The sequence below is a fragment of the Onychostruthus taczanowskii genome, unplaced genomic scaffold (assembly GCF_017590055.1).
Source record: "Onychostruthus taczanowskii isolate IOZ18803 unplaced genomic scaffold, ASM1759005v1 scaffold56, whole genome shotgun sequence".
Taxonomy (NCBI): domain Eukaryota; kingdom Metazoa; phylum Chordata; class Aves; order Passeriformes; family Passeridae; genus Onychostruthus; species Onychostruthus taczanowskii.
Window position 1 is genome coordinate 1575380 of NW_024503235.1, and position 27086 is coordinate 1602465.

At 53.0% G+C, this 27086-nt stretch overlaps 2 protein-coding genes across 2 annotated transcripts in view; one reads left to right on the forward strand and one right to left on the reverse strand.

Annotated features, from left to right (window-relative positions):
- The window catches only part of HDAC1 (histone deacetylase 1), a 14651-nt gene extending 298 nt beyond the window's left edge, over positions 1–14353 (forward strand). Inside the window, exons 2-14 of the mRNA XM_041417658.1 lie at positions 4011–4123; positions 4519–4636; positions 5974–6048; positions 7169–7307; positions 8535–8676; positions 9424–9516; positions 9798–9906; positions 9995–10135; positions 10612–10720; positions 10808–10938; positions 11823–11969; positions 12055–12133; positions 12487–14353. Of these exons, the coding sequence (XP_041273592.1) occupies positions 4011–4123; positions 4519–4636; positions 5974–6048; positions 7169–7307; positions 8535–8676; positions 9424–9516; positions 9798–9906; positions 9995–10135; positions 10612–10720; positions 10808–10938; positions 11823–11969; positions 12055–12133; positions 12487–12514 (1424 nt within the window). The 3' untranslated portion in view covers positions 12515–14353. The remainder of the gene's footprint in view (positions 1–4010; positions 4124–4518; positions 4637–5973; positions 6049–7168; positions 7308–8534; positions 8677–9423; positions 9517–9797; positions 9907–9994; positions 10136–10611; positions 10721–10807; positions 10939–11822; positions 11970–12054; positions 12134–12486) is intronic.
- Positions 14354–17279: 2926 nt separating this feature from the next.
- On the reverse strand, positions 17280–19304 carry MARCKSL1 (MARCKS like 1). Its single transcript, XM_041417545.1, has 2 exons — positions 19173–19304; positions 17280–18638 (listed from the first exon to the last, which is right to left on the reverse strand). The coding sequence occupies exons 1-2, from the start codon at positions 19233–19235 to the stop codon at positions 18090–18092; spliced, it is 612 nt and encodes a 203-aa protein (XP_041273479.1). The 5' UTR covers positions 19236–19304; the 3' UTR covers positions 17280–18089.
- Between the last annotated feature and the right edge of the window lie 7782 nt (positions 19305–27086).

Here is a 27086-nt window from a genome sequence, read left to right on the forward strand (position 1 = left end):
CACTGAGGGAGGATGGGGGTGCTGGGAGTGGGATGGGAGGTTGGTAATGGGGGATCATTAGGGTCACGGAGGTGAGGGGGTTTAAAGGTTTTGGTGGGGGGTGTTGGGGGCATTGATGGACAGGGACGGTCAGGGCGTGGGGTCAAGGGTTGTGTGGGGGTTTTAGTGGGGATGAGGGGATAGGAAGCGTGGGGGGGCATGGCAGGGTTATGGGGAGCACTGGAGAGGAGAATGGGATGAGTGGGGGAAGATCAGAGCTGTGGGGGCATGGGGAAATGTGGGGATTTGGGGGAAGATCGGGGGCATGGGGAAATGTGGAGATCTGGGGGAAAATCAGAGGAGTGGGATGGGGAAATGTGGAGATCTGGGGGAAGATCAGGGGCATGGGGAAGTGTGGGGATCTGAGGATTTGGGGGAAGATCAGGGGCATGGGGAAATGTGGAGATCTGAGGATTTGGGGGAAGATCACGGGGATGGAATGGGATGGGGAGGTCTGGAGATCTGGGCATTTGGGAGTTGGGAAAGGCAGGGAAGACTCCGGCTTGGTGAGAAGAGCTGGAGGCCAGGAGAGGCTTTGGGTGCTGAGATGTTGGAGAAGGATTTGGGGAGGTGCTGGACGGGCTCTGAGCAGGACAAACCACTCCTGGGACAGCGTTTTGGGCTCACGAGGGGACAGAAGGGATTTGGGATTGCGTGGCTGTGTGCAGGGAGCTCCTGGCCAGGAACATCCTTCAGCTCTGCCTCTGCAGTGTGCATGGCTCCTTTTGGGGCAGCAGAAGGAGCAGATCCCAAAGGCTCACGGGGTGTCCTGTGGGGCTGGGGACTCCCAGTCCTGCCCCTCTCCCTTTCCCTGCTCGTTTTGCACTGGCTCTGTGCTCACCTTGTGTCACAGACTCTGTTCCAACACGGTTTTTAGCCTGAAATCAAATAAAAACTTTTTCTTCTTGCTGCTTTCCCCCCTCTAAGGATGTGCCCAGTGCAGGAGGCTTTTCCAAATCCTGTCCTATTTTTTTTTCCCCTCTAAAAATGGGATTTTTTTTTCCCCCTCAAATGGGAGGTTTTCAGCTCTGCTGGGTTATAATTTTTTAAGGCATCCAGTTATATCTGAAATGTGAAATAAGCAGTTGTTTTGTTTGAAATGCTGCTGCCCTGCAGGTCTTTGCTGCACAAGAATTTCACAAATTCGGGTTCCATACTTTGTGGTGAGGTTTTAGTGCTCTTTATTTATTATTTTTTCTTTTTCACTGTTCTTTTCTGAGCAGCTTTTGAACATCCACAGCTGAGGGGTAAAAAGCTGCTTTTACTGAGAGGAAATAAATAATTTGTTCATTTGAGCTTTTTATTTTCCACACTGGGAGGTTGAAACAGCTCAACCTGCTGCTGGGAATTCCCTAAATTTCATGAGCTGAAGGAACTGGGGTCCTTCCTGCAATCCTGAGGGGCTGGGGGAAGGTTTGGCTGGAATTTCTCCCCTCAGAGCTCCCCGTGGAGGGATTTGTTTAACCCCTGCTAAGTTCACACTCCTTAATCTGCTCTGACGTCCAGGAGCAGCTGAGCTGAGCCAGGGATCCACGGGGCTTGGGATGTGCTCAGCACAGGGAGCAGGAGCTCAGGGCTGGCTTTTTAAAAGCTTCACTGAGTTCTGTGCTTGCATTTTCTAGGCAGAGCCTCAAACATCTCTTGCAAGTTCCCCAAATCTTGATTTAGAGGTAGTAAAATGCATCCCTAAAACTGGCAGGGTGGATTGCCAAAATTTCAGAAAATAGAATTATTTTCGGTGGGGAAAAAATTGTGTTTCACTGAAAAAAAAAAAAATTGTGTTTGCTGAAAGAACATTCCCCCAGAGCTCCAGAGACAGGTCAGTCCCAGCAGCAGGCTTGCCTGGATGTGGGATTTGCACTTCTGGCATCTCCTTTTCCTGCCTGAAAACAGATCCATGTCCAGAGGAGGAAAAACTGCTTCTGCTGAAGGTGGAGAGTGCTGATGAAATATTAATTCTGCCCTCTGAGTCACTGGCCAGACCGGATTGGATCTGCTGCTGCTTCCCAAAAGGAGCAGGAGCAGCTTGGTCTGGTTTCCCAGGAAAATGAGGCTTGGGAGAGAGAGATTCCTGCTCCCTGCAGCCAAATCTGAAATCTGAAAGGGAAATCCCCGTGAATTTCAGGGAAATGAGTGCCCCTGGGAAGGGAGGTGGGATAAAAACCTCGTTTATCAGTGAGGTGGGAGCTCAGTTTGGAGCAGAAAATCCACGTGGGGAGGTGACTCTGTTCCCCATGTCCCATAAAATAATGCCAGGGGGGTGGCTGGAAAGGCCTGGGGATCCTCTGGGGGATTTGAAGGAATAAAAAGGGGTGAAAAGAAGTGTGGAGGTGTAAAAGCAGAGCTGGGTGGTGTTTGCAGAGTTCAGAGTTCCCTGGATCCCGTTTCCCTTGGGTAAACAGGAGGAAAGTGAGGCTCAGGCCGGGTGTTCCTGGGCTGAGTCACTGTCTGAGCTGGGATTAACTCCAGGGCTCCTGCTCCCAGCCCTCCCTGGAGCCTGGGAGACATCCCTGGCACTGAGCCCGAGCTCCTCTGACCCCAAACCTTGGAGATTCTCCCTCTGCACTGCCACCATGGAAAGGGTTGGGTTGGGTTGGGAGATGATCCAGCAGCAATGATCCAATTCCAGACCCTTTCCAATGGCAGGGATTCCTTGCACTGGTGGAATTCCAAATTCCCTGCCTCAGATTTGAGGGGGAGCCTGGGAGACATCCCTGGCACTGAGCCCGAGCTCCTCTGACCCCAAACCTTGGAGATTTGTCCTCTGCACTGCCACAGCCATGGAAAGGGTTGGGTTGGGAGATGATCCAGGAGCAATTCCAGCCCCTTTCCAAGGGCAGGGATTCCTTGCACTGGTGGAATTCCAAATCCCCTGCCTCAGATTTGAGGGGGAGCCTGGGAGACATCCCTGGCACTGAGCCCGAGCTCCTTTGACCCCCAAACCTTGGAGATTTGTCCTCTGCACTGCCACAGCCATGGAAGGGGTTGGGTTGGGAGATGATCCAGCAGCAATGATCCAATTCCAGCCTCTTTCCAAGGGCAGGAATTCTTTGCACTGGTGGCATTCCAAATTCCCTATCTTAAGTTTGAGGGGGACCCTGGGAGACATCCCTGGCACTCAGCCTGGGCTCCTCTGACCCCAAACCTTGGAGATTCTCCCTCTGCCCTGCCACGGCCATGGAAAGGATTGGGTTGGGAGATGATCCAGCAGCAATGATCCAATTCCAGCTCCTTTCCAAGGGCAGGCACTCCTTGCACTGGGGGCATTCCAAATCCCCTGTCTCAAATTTGAGGGGGAGCCTTGGAGACATCCCTGGCACTCAGCCTGGGCTCCTCTGACCCCAAACCTTGGAGATTCTCCCTCTGCCCTGCCACGGCCATGGAAAGGATTGGGTTGGGAGATGATCCAGCAGCAATGATCCAATTCCAGCTCCTTTCCAAGGGCAGGCACTCCTTGCACTGGGGGCATTCCAAATCCCCTGTCTCAAATTTGAGGGGGAGCCTTGGAGACATCCCTGGCACAGGCAGGGACTCCTTGCACTGGTGGCATTCCAAATCCCCTGTCTCAAATTTGAGGGGGACCCTGGGAGACATCCCTGGCACTCAGCCTGGGCTCCTCTGACCCCAAACCTTGGAGATTCTCCCTCTGCACTGCCACGGCCATGGAAAGGATTGGGTTGGGAGATGATCCAGCAGCAGTGATCCAATTCCAGCCCTTTCCAATGGCAGGCACTCCTTGCACTGGTGGCATTCCAAATCCCCTGTCTCAAATTTGAGGGGGAGCCTTGGAGACATCCCTGGCACGGGCAGGGACTCCTTGCACTGGTGGCATTCCAAATTCCCTGTCTCACATTTGAGGGGGAACCCTGAATCCATGGATATCCCTGTGCCAGGATCCCAGCCACACGAATCCCAGAGGAGCTGATGATTCCCTCTGCAGGAATTGCTGACAAACTCATTTCTGCTTCCAGGGGATGTTGGGAATTATTATTATGGCCAAGGACATCCCATGAAACCCCACAGGATCCGCATGACCCACAACCTCCTGCTCAACTATGGGCTCTACAGGAAGATGGAGATCTATGTAAGCTCATTATTGGATGTCATAATTGATGTTTCAGGCTTTAATTGTGGAGCTTTTCTCTGAGAGGAAAGGAATAAACCCCAGTCAGTTGTGTTGGTGTATTTCTGGTTTTTTCTCAGTGGTGAAGTGAGGGGTTCTGGGCTTCAGAGAGGCTTTGGAGACTGAAAAGTGAGACTGGAAAACTGATTTTTATCCTTGAAATTAAATTTATTTCCACGTCTACCCATGTAACACTTCCCAACAGTGCCATTCTCGCCTTTCAAACCCACTTTTTCTTCCTTAGCACTGCTGCTTTGATACTTTCCACAGTTCCTGGGATAAATGTGGGGCTGGAAATGGGAATTAGGGAGGGAATAAATCCCAGAGCAACCCTTGCTGTGTTGCTGTCCTTGCAGCGTCCTCACAAGGCCAATGCAGAGGAGATGACCAAGTACCACAGCGATGATTACATCAAATTCCTGAGGTCCATCCGCCCTGACAACATGTCTGAGTACAGCAAGCAGATGCAAAGATGTGAGTGATGCTGCAGCTGAAAACCTGGCAATCCCAGCTCCAGAAATTTGGGATAAATTTCTGTGGGCGTTCTTCTAACTCTGCTGCTTTTGGATTTTGCTGGTGAATAAAGAATTTAAAACCAGGTCCCACTCTCAAGCTAAAGGAGATGAGGGGAATCCTTTGACCTGGTTGTATTTTGGGTCTTTCTTGCCTAAATTCCTTTCCTGGCTTGGAGGTGACAGAATTGCTCCGTTTCTGACCTGTGTGGATTTTGTGTTCATCCTCAAATCCTTTGACCTGTTGTATTTTGGGATTTTCTTGCCTAAATTCCTTTCCTGGCTTGGAGGTGAAAGAATTGCTCCATTTCTGACCTGTGTGGATTTTGTGTTAGTGCTCATCTTCAACCAGAAGAGTTGGGGCATTTAAACCAGCAAATTAAAACCCAAATCCTCAATTCACCCCAAATCTGAAGGATTTTCAGGGCAGTGGCAGCTTGGAAATGGGGCAGAGTGAGATACTCTTTCTGATGATTTTGTCAATTATGAGCTGATGTCTTGTTCCAGCCTCTCCAATCCATGGAAAGTCTCTTTAATGGTACAAAAACCTGGATTTGGTGTCTCAGCTGCTCTGAGCTGATGTTTTTTTATGGCAAAATAGATTTCTAACAAGCCCAGACAACCAGTGGGGAGAGCTCAAGCTTTGTTTAAACATTTCACTCTTGGAAAGCCCCTGAGAGCTGAAGGGGACAGATATTTCTGCACATGGTTGATGATTTATACACACTGAAAGCCTCCCCCAGTCCATGATATCCTTTAATCCACCAAATGACATCCAGCAAAATGGATTTTTTACCCAAACTGACCTGTTTACCCCTGGAGCAGCCACAGCTCATGAACACTCGGCTCTCTCTGGTGCTCAGTGTTTTCTGCACTGTTTTTATTCCAGAAAAAGCCAAAATGTGAAATTTCAACATGCAAAGGACAGAGCTTTTCTTCAACAAAACCTGCTGGAAAGGGGATGAACAGTTTCTAATTCCATTTTTGCATGCCAGACTTGGGCAGAGTAAATCAAAGGGCCTGAAGTTTAATTTCTTGTAAAGAGTAACTATTTTTAATAGTGGAATTAATTGCAGCAAAAATTTATTGAGGCTAAACCTCCAGTTGTGCTGAGAACCCAAAGCTGTGTGATTTGAAGTTAAAGGAGTGTGCAAAGTGTCAGCCACACATTTCCATTGCATCATTTGATCACAGCATTCTGTTTCACACTTTTGGCCACTTAACAAATCCAAATGTTGGTGTGAAATTTGGATTTTATTTCTGCTTTTATTTTAATGACTCTTTTCCATTCTCTTCCAGTTAATGTTGGGGAGGACTGCCCTGTGTTTGATGGGCTCTTTGAGTTCTGTCAGCTCTCTGCTGGAGGCTCTGTTGGTAAGATCACAAATCCTGTGTATTTTTTATTGTGTTTTATATTCTGTCTCTGTGAACCTATTGCTGATTTCATAAGGAAATCCAGATTTCTCCAAGCTTTGCCTGTTGAATCCCTTTCCATTTGTTAATCACTGATTTTTTTACCTCACTGAAGGCTCTGTAACATCACCAGTGAGTTAAAAAAGAGTTAAAACAAAACCACAACAGCACTGTTGAATAAAAAAAAAAGAAAGAAAAACCAACGTGAGCTTTACATTCAAATAAAAGTTGTAAAAGTCTCACTCTGAGCAGGCACAACCTGAGAAGGAAAGACCAGGGTGCTGTTTTTAAAAAACCACCCACTCTGGACATAAGGCAAAGCAGAAACTGAAAGGTTTGAGAGCTGGAACATTGAAATGTTTTTTTATTTTCCCATAACTCACAGCAGAGCTGTTTGTGTGCACAGCCCGAGAGCTTTGTGGCTGCTGCTGCCACAGTGTCACCTCCAGCCTGTGTTTCCTGTGCCAGCAGCACCCAGCCCTGACTGCAGCAGGTTTTGAAGCAGCTCTGTGCTCTCTCTGCTCCCAGGGCTGCAGAATTCCACGGAATTCCTGATTTGTTTGGATCCTGGGAGGTCCCAGGGAGTTGATGGAAAAGTTTGGGAGAGGAGAACTTCCTCTGCCTGGATGAATTTCCAGCCCTGCTCCCAGGGCTGCAGAATTCCACAGAATTCCTGACTGATTTGGATCCTGGGAGGTCCCAGAACGTGCAGAGCTGATGGAAGGGGCTGGGGGAGCAGAGCTTCCTCTGCCTGGATGCATTTTCACTCAACAACCCCAGCATATCTCAGCTAAAACCTCGCTCTGTTCAGGGCTCTGAGAGCCCAGAGTGTCTCCAGTGTGACCCCAGCTGACTTCGTGGGGATTTTCCCGCTCTGAGGCAAAAGTGGGAAAGGCTGAGAAACATTTCCCGTTTTCCCTCGATTCGTGGGGACATGCAGAGTCAAACCCTGGAGCAGGAGCCCCCCAAAAACCCCGGGGGGTTTGTGAATCCCCCAAAAACCCCGGGGAGGAGCTGGAGCTTCACCTCAGCCAGGCTTCTCCCTCCTGCTTTAACCCTTGGGGTTTCTCTCGTCCCGCAGCCAGCGCGGTGAAGCTGAACAAGCAGCAGACGGACATTGCGGTGAACTGGGCAGGAGGTCTCCACCACGCCAAAAAATCAGAAGCTTCTGGCTTCTGCTACGTCAACGACATCGTGCTGGCCATCCTGGAGCTGCTCAAGTGCGGGCAGCACCTCTGCTCCCCCTCCTCGCTGCTTCTGCTCTGCAGTTTTCCTTTGTTCTGGGGGGTTTTTGGATGTTTGGGCTCTGCTGCGCTCGCTCGCAAAAGGGATTTTGGGGAGGGAATGGCAGAAGGGATTTTGGGGGGGGAAATAGCAAAAGGGATTTTGGGGATATAATGTAATGTAATATGATGTAATATTATATAATGTAATGTAATATAATATAATATAATATAATATAATATAATATAATATATAATAAATAATATAATATAATATATAAACATAACATATATAATATGTAATATAAAATATATAATTGATATATAACATAATATGACATAATACAAATACTATCTAATACATAATATAGTATAATATAATGTGATATAATAATAAATTATCATATAATATAGGAAATATAACAACTTATAAAATATAAAATATATATAATATAATATAATGTAATATACTATAATATATACTATAACATAACATAATATTTAGAATAATATAATTATATAAATAATATAATATAATATATAAGATACACAATTATAATAATTATAGATAATTCTATAATTCTATACTTTATTATTTATTAGAAATAATTAGAATATTTATACTATTATTTTAAATATAATCTTTTTATTATTATGATAAATATTATATAAATCCTATTATTTTCTATTTATTATAAATTCTATTATAACATTCTATTTATTATAAATTAATTAAATTCTAATTGTTGGGATTATAAATCAATCCCAGCTCCTCTGGGATTTATTTTCCCTCCAGCCTTCCTGGCCCAGGGACCTCCCTGGATTCAGGGCTCCCCCTCAAAGGTGGGACAGGGAATTTGCAGTTCCTCCAGTGCAGGCTTTCCCTCAGCAGGAGGCAGAGGATTTTTGCAGCTTTTTGCAGCTTTTTGCATGTTTTTTTTTTGCTGCTGTTCTTTGTCCCACCCCTGGCTGTGTGACAGCTCCAGGCAAACCTCCCTGTGGGAGGCTTGGGCAGAAAAATGTGCAGAAAAATGTGCAGAAAAAATGCACTTTATTGGCTGAATCTGAAACAAACTCAGCAGCAAAAATCACTTTATTTTCTGTCCCTTCCCTGCAGCTCCTTCCCCTGGAAATCCTGCCCTGAATTCCCTGCTCTGCTCCCGGTTTCCTCTGCTCTGGAGCAGTTTTTCCTCAGAAGAATTGCAATATTCTGATTTTTTCCAGGTACCACCAGCGAGTGCTGTACATTGACATCGACATCCACCACGGGGACGGGGTGGAGGAGGCTTTTTACACCACAGACAGGGTCATGACCGTGTCCTTCCACAAATATGGAGAATATTTCCCAGGAACTGGGGACCTCAGGGTGAGAGCCACCAAATTCCCAGGAAATTTGGGGGTTTTTTCCCAGCTTTCCTGCCTGTCCCTGGGTGACACCCATTTTCTGAGGGCAGAGGGGTGGATGATCAGTGATCAAACAGATCTTTGCTCTCTGGTGGGGTTGTGCTCACAAAAATGACCCTGAAGGTGACATTTTGGTCACTTTGCAGCCCCAGCCTGGTGACACAAACTCTTGGTGAAGGTTTCTGAGGGAGTGGATTTTTATTGGCATTTCCTGCAGTGACTCAGGGTGTCACCTGTGACTTGTGACATTGCCAGAACTTCTGTTCTCAGGGGTGAAAGGTTCTTTACTTATTTTTATGGGATTTTTACAGGAATTGGGGTTTTTTTTGGATCTAAATCCTCTCATCTTTCACTCGGGATTTGTATTTTTTCAGCCTTGCCAAGAGCTTGGTGCTGCAACATTAATGGAATAACTATTTTTAATAAACCACTTGGATGTGAGAGTGATAAAAATATTAAAATATATAATATTTCAGTGTAGAATATTTTATTTTTATTACAAAATAGAATTCAGTGACTGAATAGATTCAGCGACTGCTCAGCCCAGCCCAGCCCGCTGCTTTGCATCTCCGCAGCAAATCGTTAATATTTAACCACATTAATCACTCTGGCTTTATCTCTGGATTTGACTGGGTTCCAATCTTCCTTTCCCAGTTTGGGGCAGGATTTGGGTTTCTGGTGAGCTCTGTTCTGCTCTCTCACCCCACAGGACATCGGGGCAGGCAAAGGGAAGTACTACGCTGTCAATTACCCGCTGCGCGACGGCATCGACGACGAGTCCTACGAAGCCATTTTCAAGCCTGTAAGTGAAGCCTCCTCTGCTGAGGGATCCTCTGTGGCTCCCACTTTGTCCTTAGGGCCATTCTTTGGGGGATTTTGTTGAGTTTTTTCTGGGACAAGACTCACCAAGGGCTCTGTTCCCCCCGAACAATCGGGGCCTGTGCGGGAGCTCCTCGGTGTGAGAGCCCCAGTGTTGGCAGGGCAGCTGTGGGAGCACCAGGGATGGCTTCACGTGCCTGGCTGTCACTGTGCTGCTGTGACAGTGGCCTGTGGGCAGGGGGTGACAGGGCCTTTGTTGTTTAGGTGATCTCCAAGGTGATGGAGACGTTCCAGCCCAGCGCTGTTGTCCTGCAGTGTGGCTCTGATTCCCTGTCTGGGGACAGGCTGGGCTGCTTCAACCTCACCATCAAAGGTAGGACTGAACTGCCACGGGCCCAGCACGAGATCCCATGAAAAGCTGGCATTTGTGCCACGAGTGTGACCTTGTTTCTGCACTGCAGGCCATGCCAAGTGTGTGGAGTTTGTGAAGAGCTTTAACCTGCCCATGCTGATGCTGGGAGGAGGGGGGTACACGATCCGCAACGTGGCTCGCTGCTGGACCTACGAGACTGCTGTGGCTCTGGACACTGAGATTCCCAATGGTAACCCCCTGGAGGGCTGGGATCAGTGATAGCTGTGCCTCTGGACACTGAGATTCCCAGTGGTAACCCTGGAGGGATGGGATCAGTGATAGCTGTGGCTCTGGACACTGAGATTCCCAATGGTAACCCCCCTGGAGCAAGGCTGGGATCAGTGATAGCTGTGCCTCTGGACACTGAGATTCCTAATGGTAACCCCCTGGAGCAGGGCTGGGATCAGTGATAGCTGTGCCTCTGGACACTGAGATTCCCAATGGTAACCCTGGAGGGCTGGATCAGTGATAGCTGTGCCTCTGGACACTGAGATTCCCAATGGTCACCCCCCTGGAGCAGGGCTGGGATCAAAGATGCCCCCCAGGAGCTCAGGGAGATGCTGCTGCTGGGCTTCTGTTACCTCTGCATGATCCCTTTTGGATTCCTGAGTGCTGTAGCTGCTCCTGCTGATAATTTGGTGTTAATTACCGTTAATTTCCCCCCAGAACTTCCATACAACGACTACTTTGAGTACTTTGGGCCAGACTTCAAGCTCCACATCAGCCCCTCCAACATGACCAACCAGAACACCAACGAATACCTGGAGAAAATCAAGTGAGCCTTGGGGGAACAGCCCTTGCAGGGGGCTGGTGGCCTTGGGTGGCCCCTGGTGACAAAGTGTCCTTCCCTGGCTGGCTCTAGGCAGAGGCTCTTCGAGAACCTGAGGATGCTCCCTCACGCTCCCGGGGTCCAGATGCAGCCAATTCCTGAGGATGCTGTCCAGGAGGACAGTGGGGATGAGGAGGAGGATGATCCTGAAAAACGCATTTCCAGTAGGTGCTGGGGGTGGAAATGTGCTGGGGATGGAAATGTGCTGGGAGTGGTGCTGGGGATGGAATTGTGCTGGGAATTCTGGGGATGGAATTGTGCTGGGAATGGAAATGTGCTGGGAGTGGTGCTGGGGATGGAATTGTGCTGGGAATTCTGGGGATGGAAATGTGCTGGGAATGGAATGGTGCTGGGAAAAGCCCAAAACTGAGCAGGATCCATGAGCAGCTCTTCATGAGGAGGATGTAGGGTTTAAATCCAATTCTGACTCCAGGATTTAGCCCCCTTGGTTTGTGGGGACACCCAGAGTCAAAGCCTTGGGCTGGAGCTTTGTGGATCCCCCAAAAACCCCGGGGAGGAGCTGGAGCTTCACTCAGGCTCTGCCCAGGGTTCTCACTCCTGTTTTAACCTCTCTGATCTGAGTCCATTCCCACCTCCCTGCAGGATTTTTGTGGGACAGAGCACTGCAGGGTCTCTCCTGTCAGGTGAATTCCATAATGGGAAAAACCTTTGTTTGTCAAGGGACAATTCCAGCAGTAGCTGAGTGCTGGGACAGAATCCTTGGCAGAATCCTGGGTGTGATCCCAGCAGTGAAAAATGGAGTTTTCTCTCCAGCTTGGCCCTTGGGATGTGGCAGACAGATCTGGCAGTGGGAGTCTGGTTCTAAACCTGCTCTCAGGTCCAGACATCCCACTGTGCCTGACCTGAGATGTCCCCATGATCCTGGAGCAGGTGGGAAGGGATGAGTTCAACATGCAGCAGGTACCACAAAAAGTGATTTGATCGTGGCCTAATCCTCATTTCTGTGAGCTCCACTCAGAGAATTCATGCTGGGAGCCTCCTGATGTTGAAAATCTGCTCAGCCAAGCTCTGTGCTCTCCCCTTCCAGTCCGAAATTCCAACAAGAGAATCTCCTGTGACGAGGAATTCTCCGACTCCGAGGACGAGGGGGAGGGAGGGCGCAAGAACGTCGCCAACTTCAAGAAAGCCAAACGTGTGAAGGCAGAGGAGGAGAAGGAGGAAGAGGAGAAGAAAGGTGAGCAGCACAGCTGGCACCTCCTGCCTGGAATTCTTCCTCCTGCACTGCTCTGTGTCTGGAATTTTTTATTTTATTCTTCCAGATGAGAAAGAAGAGGAAAAAGCAAAAGAGGAAAAAGCAGCAGCAGCAGCAGCAACAGCAGCAGCAGCAGAACCCAAAGGGTGAGCCTGGCTCCTGCCTGTGCCCAGGGATTTAGGGGGGTGAGCCTGGCTCCTGCCCAGGGATTTAGGGGGGTGAGCCTGGCTCCTGCCCAGGGGGTTTGGGGGCTTTGGGGGGGTGATGTGACAATTTGGGTGGCACTTTGGGTGGGTTTGTCACAGGTTCCTCACTGGAAGAGGTTTGCAGGTGTTGAGAGGGCTGAAAATATTGCTCTTTCCTTCAGCAATATATTAAAAAATTAAATTAAATTTTAGCTGAAAATGAACCATATGAGCAACGCTTTTAAGCCTTTTTGTTAGATCCAAACCCAAAATGTTGATTTAAGCCAAATCCTTCTCTTTTTTTGCTTCCCCAGGGTGAAGGAAGAGACAAAATCCACCTGAGTGGCTGCAGCTGGCTGCTTGTCATAGGTTTAGCTCCTGGGTTGCCTCCTCCCCACAGGATTTCTATTTTATATATGTTTTCTGTATATATTTCTATATAATTGTATAAATGACTGGAGAACTGTAAATTATTCCTTGCTGCACTCCACTGGGAGCAGGCAGGGGAGGATTCTGAGCAGCCCAGCTTTGGTGACCAGGGAGTTTCACCCTTTGCCTTCCACTGCCCCTCCTTGGTGTGGCTCTAAAAACACAAAAATCACTTCCTCCCCTTCCCTCTCTCCTGAAATAACCTTGGAAAAGAATAATTTAAGTAGAAGTAGTGTCTGCCTTTCAGGTTAGGTGGAAAGATGGCCATCAATTCTTGGTTTTCCTCGATTTTTTTTTTGGTGTTATTTCTTAATGGGACAATTCCCAAATGAAGCCTGGGAGAGACTTTTGTGGTTTCCAGTTGGATTCCACCATGACAAAACAAAACAAAAACAAAAACCTGCCAGCTGGTGCCACTTCTCAGGGTCAAAATTGTGCAGTTCTTGAACAGAGTTGGCTCCTCCCTGCAGCAAACTTGGGGAAAGAGATGAAGCAGCTGAAAAAAAAATCTGAAAAATCCTTTTTTCTTCTTTTTTTTTATTTTTTTAAATAAATCAGCCCCAGAGCCCAGATCTGGAAAATATAAAATGAAAATCACCCTCAGGGGGTGCTTCAGTTTTCCAAGATCTCCTGGATCCAGGGAGTGTGGCAGCATTTGCTGCACCTCCAGGAGGGAAGGGATGGGATTTTTTACCTGGCTTTTTATTCCCCTTTCTGGGTGGGGAGAAAATTCCTCCTCTTTTGGCTTCATTTTTCTCCTGAAATCCCCTCAAGGCCAGCCCAGAGCCTGGCTGCCAAGCTTTTCTTCATGTGTGTCCTTAAAAAAACCCCAATTTTTCCCTGATTTTGAAGCCAAGTTTTGCAGAATTCCCCTCCCAAGGCCAGTAAATCCCAACCTTTTTATCCTGCTGCCTTCTGAGGGAACAGCAGATGGGGCTCTGAGCATTTCCACAGCTCCTCTCCCTCAAATCTCCTTTGTGACCTTTCACCTCTCCTTTTGTACAGCTTTTTTGGAGAGAAGGTGAAAAAACCCCCAACTTTTGGGGGGTGAAATTCGGATTTTTTAAATTTTTTTTGTTTGTTTTTTTTTTTTTCAGGCAGTTTCCACTCGCTGCTCTCCTTTCTCAGGGGGATCCCTCTGGAATTCCAGAGGTTCTGCACCCTCCCACGGGAGCACTGCTGAGGTTTCAACTCCAATAATGCTGCTAAAACTTCACACAGCTTCTTTTTCAAAAGGTTTATTTTTTTAAATTCCTTGTTTTTTTCCCCCCACCACCCTTTTTCCTCCCCCTTGCCCCTCACCGTGGAGTTTTTTAGTCTCTTTGGGGTCTGAGTGAGGTTTTTCACTCTGATTTTCAGTGTTTTTATGTGAAGCAAGAGAGAGATCAGTGTAACTTTGTGTCTGGGGAATGTGGGAGGGAGGGGAGGGGAGGGGAAAATCTATTGTGGTTTTTTAAAGATGCGTTTATTTTGAATTTTCAGGACCTTTGTAATAAAACTGCTCCATTTCTACGGTTGGTGTGAGCCTGCTCTGCTTTCTGCTTAATTAATTTATTCATTTCAGAGCTGTCCTTGGATCCCAGCAAAATATTAGAGGTGGGATTAGGATTTGGGAATTAAAATAAAACATGAATTCCCTCCTTCTTTGAGGGATGTTGGTTTAATTCCATCCACCAAAAACATTTCATTTATTTATTTATCCTCCACCTGAAAACCTGCTTGAATCTCTTTTGTCAGTTGTTATTTCATTGGTAAATTATTTGGGTTTTGGGGATTTTTTTTTAAGAAAACAGCCTTGACATTCTCCCTCTGTCTGGAAAAAGGAACTCAAAAACATGATGGGGATTTTTTTGGGGGATTTAATTTTTTTTGGGTGGTTTTATTCCCAAATCCCAGCTGGCTCCTCATCCCTGCCCCTGGCTGGTTTTGTGCTTGGAGTGGAGCAATTTGGGAATAATAAAATGATGGGAAGGGAGGGATTGAATTCATCTTTGGGCTGAATTTGAGTGATTTCACCCAAAATCCAAGAGGAACAAAATTCCTTTCTTTAATCAGCCCAGGAAGCTCCATCCTCCCTCCCACGTGAAATCCTCCCCTTTTTGGAACAAAACCCCTGGAATTTCAATGGGATCTCCATTGAATTCCCCTTTTCCAGCATTCCTGAAATGGCTGCCAGGCTGCAGCTCGGCCAGCTGCTCCCAAATCCTGCAAAAATTGGGTAAAAAATTCCATTTATTTCACCCCTCTGGATTTAAAAAAAATCAATTTATTTCATCTTTCTGGTCAAAAATTAATCAATTAGGGAAGCAGATCCCTGATTTTGGTTCCTTGCATAAAACACTGAATTTTTGGATATTCCCACCTACCTCGAGCCCAGATGTTCCCAATTTCCCTTCAAAATCGGGTAAAAACCCCATTTATTTCACACTTCTGCTCAAACAAATGAATCCCATTGGGAAGCAGATCCATGATTTTGGTTTCTTTGCATAAAACATGGAAATTTTTGATATTCCCACCTACCCTGAGGCTTGGGAAGAGCCTGGATGCTCCCAAATCCCACTTTGCCTTCAAAATTGAGTTTAAAAACCCATTTTTTTCACCCCTCTGCTCAAATAAATGAATTAATTTGGGAAGCAGATCCCTGATTTTGGTTTCCTTGCATAAAACATGGAATTTTTTTGGTTTTCCCACCTACCTCGAGGCTTGGGAAGAGCCCGGATGCTCCCAATTTCCCTTCAAAATTGGGTTAAAAATCCATTTATTTCACACTTCTACTCAAAGAAACGAATTCCCTGGAGGAGCAGATCCCTGATTTTGGTTCCTTGCACAAAACACTGAATTTTTTGCTATTCCCACCTACCTTGAGGAAGAGACTGGACGCTCCCAAATCCCACCTTGCCTTCAAAACTGGGTTTAAAAACCCATTTATTTCCCCCTTCTGCTGAAACAAACGAATCCACTTGGGAAGTAAATCCCAGATTTTGGGGTTTTTTTGGCACAAAACACTGAATTTTTTGGCTATTCCCACCCACCTCCAAGCTCCTGCCCTCGCCAGCGTTGGGCAAACAACGCTTTGGGGGTTATTTTAATTTAATTTAATTTTTTTTTTTTGCTTTTCTCCGACCAAAACAGGAGCAGGGCTGGGAAAATCGGGAGCAAGGCCATGAAATGGAGGAGCTGGCATGGAAAAACTGCCGTGGAAAAGCCACCCCAGTCCCGGTGACAGGAGCAGCTCCGGGGATGGTGCAGGTGACAGCAGCAGGGACAGAGGCTCCATTGTCGCCTCCTTTTTTTTTCCCCCCTTTGTTCAGGAAATCTTTGCTCCCAGCCTCGCCTTTTGTGCGCTCCTTTCAGCCCAGAGGAGCTAATCCCCCTCTAAAAAAAAAAAAAAAAAAAAAAAATAAAAAAAAAAAAAAAAAAAAAAAAAAAATAAAAAAAAACAACCCTAAAAAGGGGATAGCCCGGATGCTCCCAATTTCCCTTCAAAATTGGGTAAAAAATCCATTTATTTCACACTTCTGCTCAAAGAAACGAATTCCCTGGAGGAGCAGATCCCTGATTTTGGTTCCTTGCACAAAACACTGAATTTTTTGCTATTCCCACCTACCTTGAGGAAGAGACTGGACGCTCCCAAATCCCACCTTGCCTTCAAAACTGGGTTTAAAAACCCATTTATTTCCCCCTTCTGCTGAAACAAACGAATCCACTTGGGAAGTAAATCCCAGATTTTGGGGTTTTTTTGGCACAAAACACTGAATTTTTTGGCTATTCCCACCCACCTCGAAGCTCCCTGCCCTCGCCAGCGTTGGGCAAACAACGCTTTGGGGGTTATTTTAATTTAATTTAATTTTTTTTTTTTTTGCTTTTCTCTGACCAAAACAGGAGCAGGGCTGGGAAAATCGGGAGCAAGGCCATGAAATGGAGGAGCTGGCATGGAAAAACTGCCGTGGAAAAGCCACCCCAGTCCCGGTGACAGGAGCAGCTCCGGGGATGGTGCAGGTGACAGCAGCAGGGACAGAGGCTCCATTGTCGCCTCCTTTTTTTTTCCCCCTTTGTTCAGGAAATCTTTGCTCCCAGCCTCGCCTTTTGTGCGCTCCTTTCAGCCCAGAGGAGCTAATCCCCCTCTAAAAAAAAAAAAAAAAAATAATTAAATTTTAAAAAATCGTAATAATTAAAAAAATTAAAAGGAACCAAGCTTCAAATCGGGAATTTCGCCTCATCCCGAAAAATCCCCACGGTTTTTCCAGGAAAAAAAAAATAAAATACTGGGAGGAAAAGAGGAGCGGAGCAGGCAGCTGAGCAGCGATGGGCTGGGCTGGGCAAGTCCTTTGTGGCCGCTCTGCATCTGCCGCCGGTCAATTAACGCGGGCGCTGATTAAAGGCAGCAGCTGTCGGGCTAAATCCGCAAGTGCCACCCCCGGCCTGGCGTCCGGGACAAGGAGGACTCGAGCTCTCCCCTGAAGGGCTCACCGTTTATTCCTTTCAAACCTTACAGCTTTTGTTTGGTTGGATTTGTCGCATTTTTTTGTCTTTTTTTTTTTTTTTTTTTTAAATTTTAAAAATTGCAAATCGGGGGTTTTTTTTTTTTTTTTTTTTTTTTTTTTTTTTTTTTTGGCCGTTTAAAAAATTATTTACAGAGAGAAAAAAAAATTTTTTTTTTTTTTTTTTTTTTTTTTTTTTGGCCGTTTAAAAAATTATTTACAGAGAGAAAAAAAAATAAAAGAAAAAAAACAAAACAACGTTGGTTTCACATTATACAGCTGGCAGGGCCCCCTCTCTCCACCCCACACCCTAAAAGTTATCCCTTAAAAGCAGAATTAAACACAGCGGACTTACAAGCTTTATGGTTTTAAGCCAATAGAAGACATATTATAAAAATAATAATAATAATAAAAAAAAAAACAAAAACTAACCAGATTAGCTTTTTAAACCATCGATTTCTATAGAAAAAAAAAAAAAAAGCACAAAATACTTGAAATGAAGAGTCAGAACCAGGAATGTAAACTGAGAAATAAAGGAAAAAAAAAATAACTAAATGAAAAATCCAAAATTCCATTGAACAGTCAGTGGGAGCGGGAGGAGGGGACAGCCTGGAGAGCCCCAGAGCAGGATTTGGGATCCGGCTTCTCACAAACTGTAAACTCCAGAGGCGTCCGGGACGAATCTTCCTCCCCACTTGTTGTTTTTTGTTATAATTATTATTATTAATTTTTTTCTTTTCATTTTCCCAAGGAATTCAGCTCAAACTACTCCGAGTGGCGGCGGTGGGAATCCAAACCAGCTTTTTTTTTTTGTTTTTGTTTTTTTTTTCCTACCAGGAACGGGGAGAACGAGAGAGAAAGAGAAAGAGAGAGAGACAGAAACACCTGCGGGGCGTGCGGGGCGTGTGTCAGTCCGGGGGGTGCGGGCGAGTCCGTGGGGACCGGGGCTGCTCGGGGGGTCTCGGGGGGCTCGGGGGGGTCCCTCTGAGGACGACACCCCAGTGTTTTTATTCTTCTTTCAGCTCCGGGCTCGCTGTAGGCTCCGGCCCCGCTGTTTTGGAGGGTTCCTCGCTTTTGGCGGCGTCTCCGTGGCTCTCCCCTCCCTGCTGCTGCTGATTCTTCTCCTCCTCCTCCTCTTCCTCCTGCCTGCCCGCGGCTTCTCCTCCATCCTTGGGCTCTCCCGGCTCCTCCTCGGGGGGAGCCGAGGGTTGCAGCCCCCCGGGCGGGCTCTCCTCGCTCCTGCCCTGCTCCTCCGTGGGCGAGGAGCCCGAGGAGTCTCCGGCTTCTTTCTTGTTCTTGCGGAAGGAGATCCCGCTCAGCTTGAAGGGTTTCTTGAAGGAGAATTTCTTCTTCTTCTTGGGGGCGTCCTTGGGGGTCGCGGCCCCTTCTCCCGCGGGCTCGGCGGCGGCCGGGGCGGGCTCGATGCCGTCGGCAGCGCCCGCTTCGCCCTCGCTCTCCTCCTTGGGGGGTTCCGCCGAGCCGTTCCCGTTCTGGGGGGTCGCCTCGACCCCCGCCTTGGGCGTCATGTCCCCGTTGGAGATGACATGGCCGTTCTCCTGCGGGGGGAGCGCGTTAGGCACCGCCGGGACCCCGCGCCCCCTCCCCAAATCCCCCACAAAGGGCTCCCGGCGGGGGGGGCACCGAGCACGGGGGGATCCACCGGGAAAAGGAGACCGGGATGGGGAGCGGGGGGTGGAACCGGGGAGCAGCGGGCACACAGCGGGGCTCCCCCGAGGGACACGAGCGCACCGGGGGTGCGGATCGCAACAAGGGGGTGCGGGGGTCCCGGGTTGGGGTCTCCAGGGGGGATCGCTCGGTGTAGGGGGGGGCCAGCGCGCTACCAGCGGGCGGCGCCCGCGCTCCACTCCCGGTACCGGGGCGCGGCGGCGGACGGGACCCGCCCGGTGCCGGGGGGAGCCCGGGGCGCGGCGCGGGCGGTGCCGCATCCCCCCGCAACCCACCGGGCTGGAGAGACCCCCCCGGGGGGCTGCAAGGCTCCCCTCGGCTCCATCCCCGCGCCCTCCCTTTGTCCGCGCTGCCGCCCGTCCCGGCGGGGCGCACGGTGCCCCCCCGGTGCCCCCGGTACCCACCTGCCCGTTGGCCTTGGCGGTGTCGGGGTCGCCGCCCGCCGCCTTGGAGCCCTGGCTGCCCATGGTGCGGCACTCGGGGAGGTGCCGGCCCCGCCGCGGCGGCTGCGCTGGGCGGGAGTGGGGCGAGCCCCCCGCCGGCCGCTGATAAGGCGAGGGGCGGGGGCGGAACGGGGCCGAGCCCGCCCCGGGGGCGGGGGGAGCGCGGTGGAGCCACCGCCCCGCCGGTACCGGGGGGTTCCGGTGGCCGCCGAGCCCCCTCCCCGCCTGTGCGGCAGGGGGTGGGGTGGGGGTACCCCCGTTCCTGGGTGGGGTCTCTTGGCAGCTCTGTCACCCCCGGGGTGCCCCTCACCCATCCCTGACACCCTTAGGGGGCTGCTCCCGCCAAGCCCAGAACCCCCCGGTGCCTCTGCCCGCATCACCAACCTCCCTGGGGTGGCCGTGTCCCCAGTCCTGTCACCCTTGGGGTGCCCGTGTCCCCAGCCCTGTCACCCCTGGGGTGCCCGTGTCCCCAGCCCTGTCACCCCTGGGGTGCTGCTCACCCCAGCCCTGTCACCCCTGGGAGGGTCCCACGGTGCCACTTGGCCCCTTCCTGTCCCCCCCAGGACTGTCCTGGTGCAGGTGGCCTCAGTCCTGTCACCCCAGGGTGGTCCTGTCACCCCAGGGTGTCTCCTCCCGGGGTTTTGCTCATTCCAAGGTCCTGCTCATCCCAGCCCCATCATCCCCGGGGTGTCCTGCCGTGGGGACAGGTCCTGCCGTGGGGACAGGTCCTGCCGTGGGGACAGCCTGTGCCCCATGTCACACCGTGCCTCCCCGAGCACCCTGGCACACACACAGGGAGGTTTTCCCCCTCTGGGTTTTTCCTCCTCTCTGATTTCCCGGAATAGGAGAACTGAGGGGAAAGGAAAGCGGGACTGAACTGCTGGGTTGTTGGCACTGGCCTGGGGCCTGCAGGATTCCTGCCAGGACCCAGCAGTGCCAGGGGGATTCACTCCCTGCAGCCATCACCACATCTCACTGAGGGCTCCCAAAATCCCTTTTGCTCCATCCCCAGCCACCAACGCTCCCTGAGAGCATCTCCCAGCTGCCACATCCCAAACTCTGCAGTTTTCCAGTCACCCTGCTCCCACCAGGGCTGCTCCAGAGCCACCAGGGCTGGCAGGACCCCCTGTCCCCAGCACCCAGCTGTGCCACGAGCCCAGCAGCATCCAAGGCCAGACTCCGAGGGGAAAACAATATCCCGCTGTGTGTGCTGCACCAACAAGGTCATGTTTTGTCTCCGGCCTCCCTCCCTCCCCCAAGGCACATGGCTCACCCCCGGCAGAGCGAAATTGCTGTTAATTAAAACAGGCAGCATCTTCCTTATTGACTTTTGGGTGCCAGTTGATAAAAAGCCCTTGGCCGGCTGCCGGGCTGGCCGTGAGGGCCGGAGCGTCCCGAGCAGCCAGGGGAGCTGGGCAGGGTGTTCCCTGCTGGGAACAGAGCTCCAGGGAGGTTCTTGGGAGGATCAGGAGTGTGACAGAGTGGGGGGTTAGTGGGCACACGGTGTTTGTTCCCAGTCCCAGCTCCAGGCTGGTGTTCCCAGCTGGGGAGGAAAAAGGGCAGGGGAGCCCTTCCCGGTGTCCCAGCAGCCTTGGGAAATACCCACGGGGAATCCACACTTCTCTGCCCACCTGCATTTCATCCTGGAATGCAAACAGGCCTTGTGCTGCCATGCCATGCCATGCCATGCCATGCCATGCCATGCCATGCCATCCCATCCCATCCCATCCCATCCCATCCCTCCCCTTCTGGCTGTGCCAAACCCACCTCGACCAGCTCCAGCCCTCGCAGGGCTCCTCCAAATCCATCCCTCCACACAACAGACACATTCCCACCTCCCATCCCAAAGCCACGGGGAGCCCCACATGGGAATGGCACCAGCAGCTCGTCCCCCCTGGCCCATTCCCACTGGTGGCAGCCCCAGCTGGGGACACCAACGTGTTCCCTGTGCCTGTGGGGAGGAGTTTCCTTGGATTTAAGGGGATTTATGGGGCTAGGCTCAGCAGCCACCCCATGGACACATCACCTTCTCCATGTTTTGCCAGAGGGGACAAAGAATTCCATCCCACGCCTGTCCCGTGTCCCAGAGCACCAGGACACGGATGTGATGTGTAAAGGGCGACCTGCAGCAGGGCTGGGCAGAACTGGGGGCAAAGCCGGGGGGTGACAGTGACACCCCCGCCCTGCCAGGCCCTCCTGGCAGCGCTTTCCCTGCAGCTTTCATCCCGAGGAATCCCCGTCTCTCCCATCCCGGTCTCTCCCAGCGCTGTGCTCACTCAGAACAGCTCCCCGCGGATCCGGGCCGTGCCCAGCTCCGTCCTTCGTCCTTCGTCCTTCGTCCTTCCTGCTCCCCCAGCTCGGCTCTGCTGCCCCTGCAGCGCCCACGGCAGCGCTGCAGCTCCCTGGGGCACATCCACGGCTGCTTGTCCAGCTTTCCCAGCTCCCAGCTTTCCCAGCTCCCAGCTTTCCCACCTTTCCCAGCTCCCATCTTTCCCACCTTTCCCAGCCCCCAGCTTTCCCACCTTTTCCAGCTCCCAGCTTTTCCAGATCCCACCTTTTCCAGATCCCACCTTTCCCAGCTCCCACCTTTCCCAGCTCCCAGCTTTTCCAGCTCCCATTTTTCCCAGCTTTCTGAATGCCCAGCTTTCCCAGCTCTGACCTTTCCCGGATCCCATTTTTCCCACCTTTTCCAGCTCCCATTTTTCCCAGCTTTCTGAATGCCCAGCTTTCCCAGCTCTGACCTTTCCCAGCTCCCAGTTTTCCCACCTTTCCCAGCTCCCAGCTTTTCCAGCTCCCAGTTTTCCAACCTTTCCCAGCTCTGACCTTTCCCAGCTCCAAGCTTTCCCACCTTTCCCAGCTCCCAGCTTTCCCACCTTTCCCAGCTTTCCCATTTTCCCAGCTCCCAGCTTTCCCAGCTCCCTGTGTGCCTGGTGACCCCGTGCTGGAGGACAGGAACCATCAGAAACCAGGAATTTCCGAATCCCAGCACAACCCAAGCACCACCAGACCCTCCCAATGCCACCAGCCCCGAGCTGGGTCCCGTCCCTGCTCTCTGCCTCCTCCAGCCGCAGCAGGAGCTCTGGAAGGGGCAGGAATTTGCGGGATCGGACAGATTACGGTCTGTCCGCTCCCCCAGCAGATGGACAGGCAGACAAATCTCTGCTGCTCCTGCCCGCCAGGCCGGGGGGACGGCGGATCCTTGCGGATGTTGTTTTCCACTTTCCAGACCTACTTAAACTGCGGCTGATTATTAATTTATTGGGTGTAAAGCGCCGGGAGGCTGCAGGGCAGAGCCGGGAGCTGGAGAGGGGCAGAGGGACCGGCCCAGCCCCTCGTCCTGCCCCATTCCCCCAGCCCTTAATGAGGAATTAAGGCAATTATTTATTCATGGGCCCCGCTCATCCGCTCCGGGATTTTATCCCGAGTTAAAGGGGCCCGGCCAGGGCGACCCGACAGCGCTGGGAATAAAAACAGAGGGATTTCCACATTGATTTATAAATAGCAAGGGAATTAACTAATTAGATCTCGCCGGGGAGAGAATTCCAGCAGGGAGAGTTGGGCTGGATGGATGGTGAAGGCTTCTGCCACCGCGGCAGGGGTGGGGACAGCCCTTGGGGACAGCCCAGAGTGCTTTGGGGTCTGGGGGCTGTCCCTGTGGGGTCTGGGGGCTGCCCCTGTATGATCTGCCCCTGTGGGGTCTGGGGCTGTCCCTGTGGGGTCTGGGGGCTGCTCCTGTAGGGTCTGGGGGCTGTCCCTGTGGGGTCTGGGGCTGTCCCTGTGGGGTCGGGGGGCTGCTCCTGTAGGATCTGCCCCTGTGGGGTCTGGGGCTGTCCCTGTGGGGTCGGGGGCTGTCCCTGTGGGGTCTGGGGGCTGCCCCTGTGGGGTCTGGGGGCTGTCCCTTCCGTGCTGCAGCACTTTGTCTTTCCCAGGACGTGGAGACTCCCCCGGGATGCTCCAGGTGTGCATCCCATGGGGGTTCAGGGTGAAGGGGCCGAGCTTCCTCAGCTGCAGCAGGAAAATCCTCCGTGCCAGGGGATTCCTGACGGGAACAAGGCCCAGCAGGAGGAGCAGGGAATCTCTGCCCTGTACCAAGCTGGGCACAGCTCGTGGTACCCAGCGACCTCTGAGGCACACCTGGGAAAAACCTCCCGGGCCAAGCAAAGCTCTCCCGGGAATTCTGCAGGGCCCAGCACCAGTGTCCCCAAATCCTTCCTGCCCTGGGCAGGGCTCCAGCCCGGGAGGCTGTGGAGAGGCTCTGACTTCCCATAGAAACCATGAAAGGGCCCCTTCTTGTGTTTGCCAGAGCCCCGTCATTTTTGGTTGTGAAGATCCCATGGCAACCAGCGCCTTCTGCAACTGCACTCGCTATTGCCGGGCCTTTCCCCTCCCGTGGGATCATCCCGTGGGATCAGCCCCAGCCCTGGGCCCTCCCCAGCCCCTCGCCCCCTCCCCTGCTCGTGCTGAGAGTCACAGAGAGGGAAGAGAGAGGAATCTCCTCCTCTCTTATCCCGGAGCCCATCTGCCCTTCCTTGGGGTCAGAGTTGGGATTTTTGTAAACAGAGCCATGCCCCAAACCCAAACTCCTCCAGCCTCACCCTCAGGGAGGGCTGTGCACCCCAGGGTGACAATGGGGACACGGTCTGGGGCGGTTTTGGCAGATTTTGGGGATCAACACCCCCACATGGCCTTTCCCAGCCTGTGGATCCCTCCTGGCCCAGAACAGGAACCCCCACAAGTCCCTGGCCGGGCCATCCTGCTCATCCCACGGTCCTTATCTCCCTCTCCCGGCTGATAACGGGCTGCCTGACCCTGAGCTGCCTCCGGGAGCTCTGCAGGGCAGCACGGCTGCCAGGGGTGCCTGTGGAAAACCGGGAATGCAGCATCCAGCCGGGAGCAGGGCTGGGAGGGCTCTGCCCCCCTGACCCGGGCAGGGACAGCTTCCAGAGCATCCTTCCTCGCCCAGAGGGAAGTTTATAATGCGAACAAAAGCCAGGCTCGCTCCAAGTGCAGCTTTTCCCGTGCTGTTTCCTGGCTCCCGCACGCCAGGGGACGGGAGGGGTGGGTGTGATTTGGGATGCCAATATCCCAGCCAGCCCTGCCCTCCGGCACTGGGGAGCCATTCCCGTCACTCCAGGCCTTTTCCAAACCCCTCCGGCCCTCTTGGAGCCCCTGCAAGGAGCTCTGGGCCTTCCCCTCTCCAGGTGGGCACCCCCAGCTCTCCCTAGAGCGTCTCTGGGCTCTCTCTGGCTGCTCCAGACCCTCCCGATGCCCCAGCCCAGGGCTGCAGGCGGCTCTGCAGGTGCGGCCTCACCAGGGCAGGGCACACAGGGACAACCCTGCTCCCGCTGGGTGCCGATCCCACAGACCCCAGAGATCCCACAGATCCCAGAGACCCCAGAGATCCCACAGACCCCACAGATCCTAGAGATCCCACAGACCCCAGAGATCCTAGAGATCCCACAGACCTCACAGACCCCATGGACACCAAAGATCTCACAGACCCCTCAGACTCCTCAGACCCCAGAGATCCCACAGACCCCACAGATCCTAGAGATCCCACAGACCCCACAGATCCCACAGACCCCAGAGACCCCACAGATCCCAGAGACCCCACAGATCCCACAGATCCCAGAGATCCTAGAGATTCCACAGACCCCACAGGTCCAACAGACCCCACAGGTCTCATGGACACCAAAGATCCCACAGACCCCAGGGACCCCACAGACTGTACAGACCCCACAGACTCCAGAAATCCCACAGAGCCCAGGGATCTCACAAGTCCCACAGACCCCACGGACCCCCCGGCAGCAGGACACCGGTCCCCGGGGCTGGTGGCCGCCGCTGGCCGGGCACGGGACACGGAGCGGGACACGGAGCGGGGCAGGAGCGGGACCGGGCACGGAGCGGGGCCGGGCGCTGCGGGGATGGAGCGGGGCACGGAGCTGGGCACGGGGCACGGAGCGGGGCACGGAGCGGGGCCGGGCACGGAGCTGGGCACGGGGCACGGAGCGGGGCCGGGCGCTGCGGGGCCGCGCTGCCTCCCCCGGGAGCAGCGGGATGTGAGGGCCCCTTTCTCCCCGCGAGTCAATGTGGCTTTTTGTTGCGCTGCCGGGGCTGATAGCGCCGAGCGGGGACAGACAATACGTGGCATTGTTCCCTTTCAGCGACATCTGACGGGAGAAGAGGCCGCTGTGTGCCCGGGATGAGGGGGGAAGGGACCGGACTGACGGACAGGGACACCCAAACCAACCCTGGGTGTCGGCGTGGGCAGCACCGGAGGGATGCTGAGCGCCTAAAACCGCCTCGGTTTGGGTTGGAAGGGACTTTGAGGAGCGTTCAGGTGATGGGGGTGTTGTTTGTGGCGCTGGGAAATCATCCCCGAGAGCCACGAACTTCCCGCCCCGCTCGTCCTGATGGAATATTAATTATAAAACCTCATCAGGAACCTGCAACACCAACACCACCAACGCCCCCGTTGCTGCTCCCCCTCCCCCAGGTCCTGCCTGGTTTCCTGGGGGTGCCTGAACCCCCGGGAATTCCTGGGAAAACCGAAATCCCCCGCGGGTGGGGTGGGGCAGGGGCTCGGTCCCTGCGAGGGGGGAGCCGGGAGCAGAACCCGGGGGGGGGGAATCCCGGCCCTGTCAGGGCTGGCTGCAACTTTCCATCAGAAATCCCCTCCTTCCCTTTATCCCGGCGTTGCTTCATCGCCGGCAGCAGAATTCCCCCACGGAGAGCTCGGGGGTGGCTCCGGGGGGGCCGCGGTTTTTGGGGAGTGTTTTGCCCTCCCAGGCTTTCCAGCCGTGCCCGATGAGCTCCCATCCCCCTGGGGAGGGCACCGAGGGGTTTTGGACCCTCCAGAGTCAGGTGCTGCTCCCACCCCCCTCACTCCCGCTCGGCTTTCAGGGTGGGGTGAGCGCGGGGGGGTCCCCGCTGGAAGGAGCTCGGCAGCCCCCCCAGTCCCACCCGCTCGGGGTGAGCTCCCGGAGGGGTCCCCAGCCGGTTTTTGGGGTCTGTCGGGCAGGGCTGGGGGGCAGCGGGGCCGTCCCCGCCCCCACGGCTCGCTGGGATGCAGCGGCGGATGCAGCTCGGCCAGACTTGCATGGCCGTAACCATGGCAACGGCAGCGCGGGGGGATGCGGGGGGATGCGGGAGAACCGCGGAGAGCCGGGGGGGAGCCGGGGGGAGCCGGGGCAGAGCGGGGCTGCAGCGCTGCCATCGCACGCAGGGCCGGCTCGGCCGCGTCTGGGGTCACCCCACATCTGGGTGTGCACACATCTGGGATCCGGCTTTTGCCAGGTCTGGATTCACCCACGTCTGGTTTCACCCAGGTCTGGCTTTTCCCGGGTCTGGGTTCACCCAGGTCTGGGTTCGCCCCCCGTCTGTTTTTTTCCATGTCTGGGCTCACCCCACATCAGGATCCCCCGCACATCTGACCTCCCCCAGGTCTGGGCTCACCCCACACTCAGGTCTGCCTTCACCCCACATCTGCCCCCACCCTAAACCCTCCCTGACCCCTCTCCCGTGTCCCCCCAGCTGTGGCTCCCCCCGGGGGGGTTCCCCGCGCTCCGCAGCCCCGGACTCGGGGATGTGCCCCCATCCCGGGGGTTCCGTGCCCCGGGAGGGGCGGGCAGGGCTCGGGGGGGCCCCGCGGGTGCCATCAAAGCCGCCGCTGTTTGTTTTGGCGCTTTGGCTCCGCGCTCGCTTTGAACCTCGGCCGTTTCTCCTCTCCAGGACTCTGAACCTCGGGGCGCTGCCCCCCAGCCCCACGGGGAGGGGGGGGCTGCAGAAACCCCCAATCAACTCGCTCCTTGCTGGGAACAGGACGGGATCCCGCTCCTCCCAGCCGTGGGGACACCACGGGGACACCGGGGGTGG

Excerpts from the sequence above, each read along its gene's own strand:
- MARCKSL1 (XM_041417545.1), bottom strand. The coding sequence starts at position 19,235 with ATGGGCAGCCAGGGCTCCAAGGCGGCGGGCGGCGACCCCGACACCGCC. Across the intron at positions 18,639-19,172 it reads CCGCCAAGGCCAACGGGCAG|GAGAACGGCCATGTCATCTC; the intron begins GTGGGTACCGGG and ends CTCCCCCCGCAG.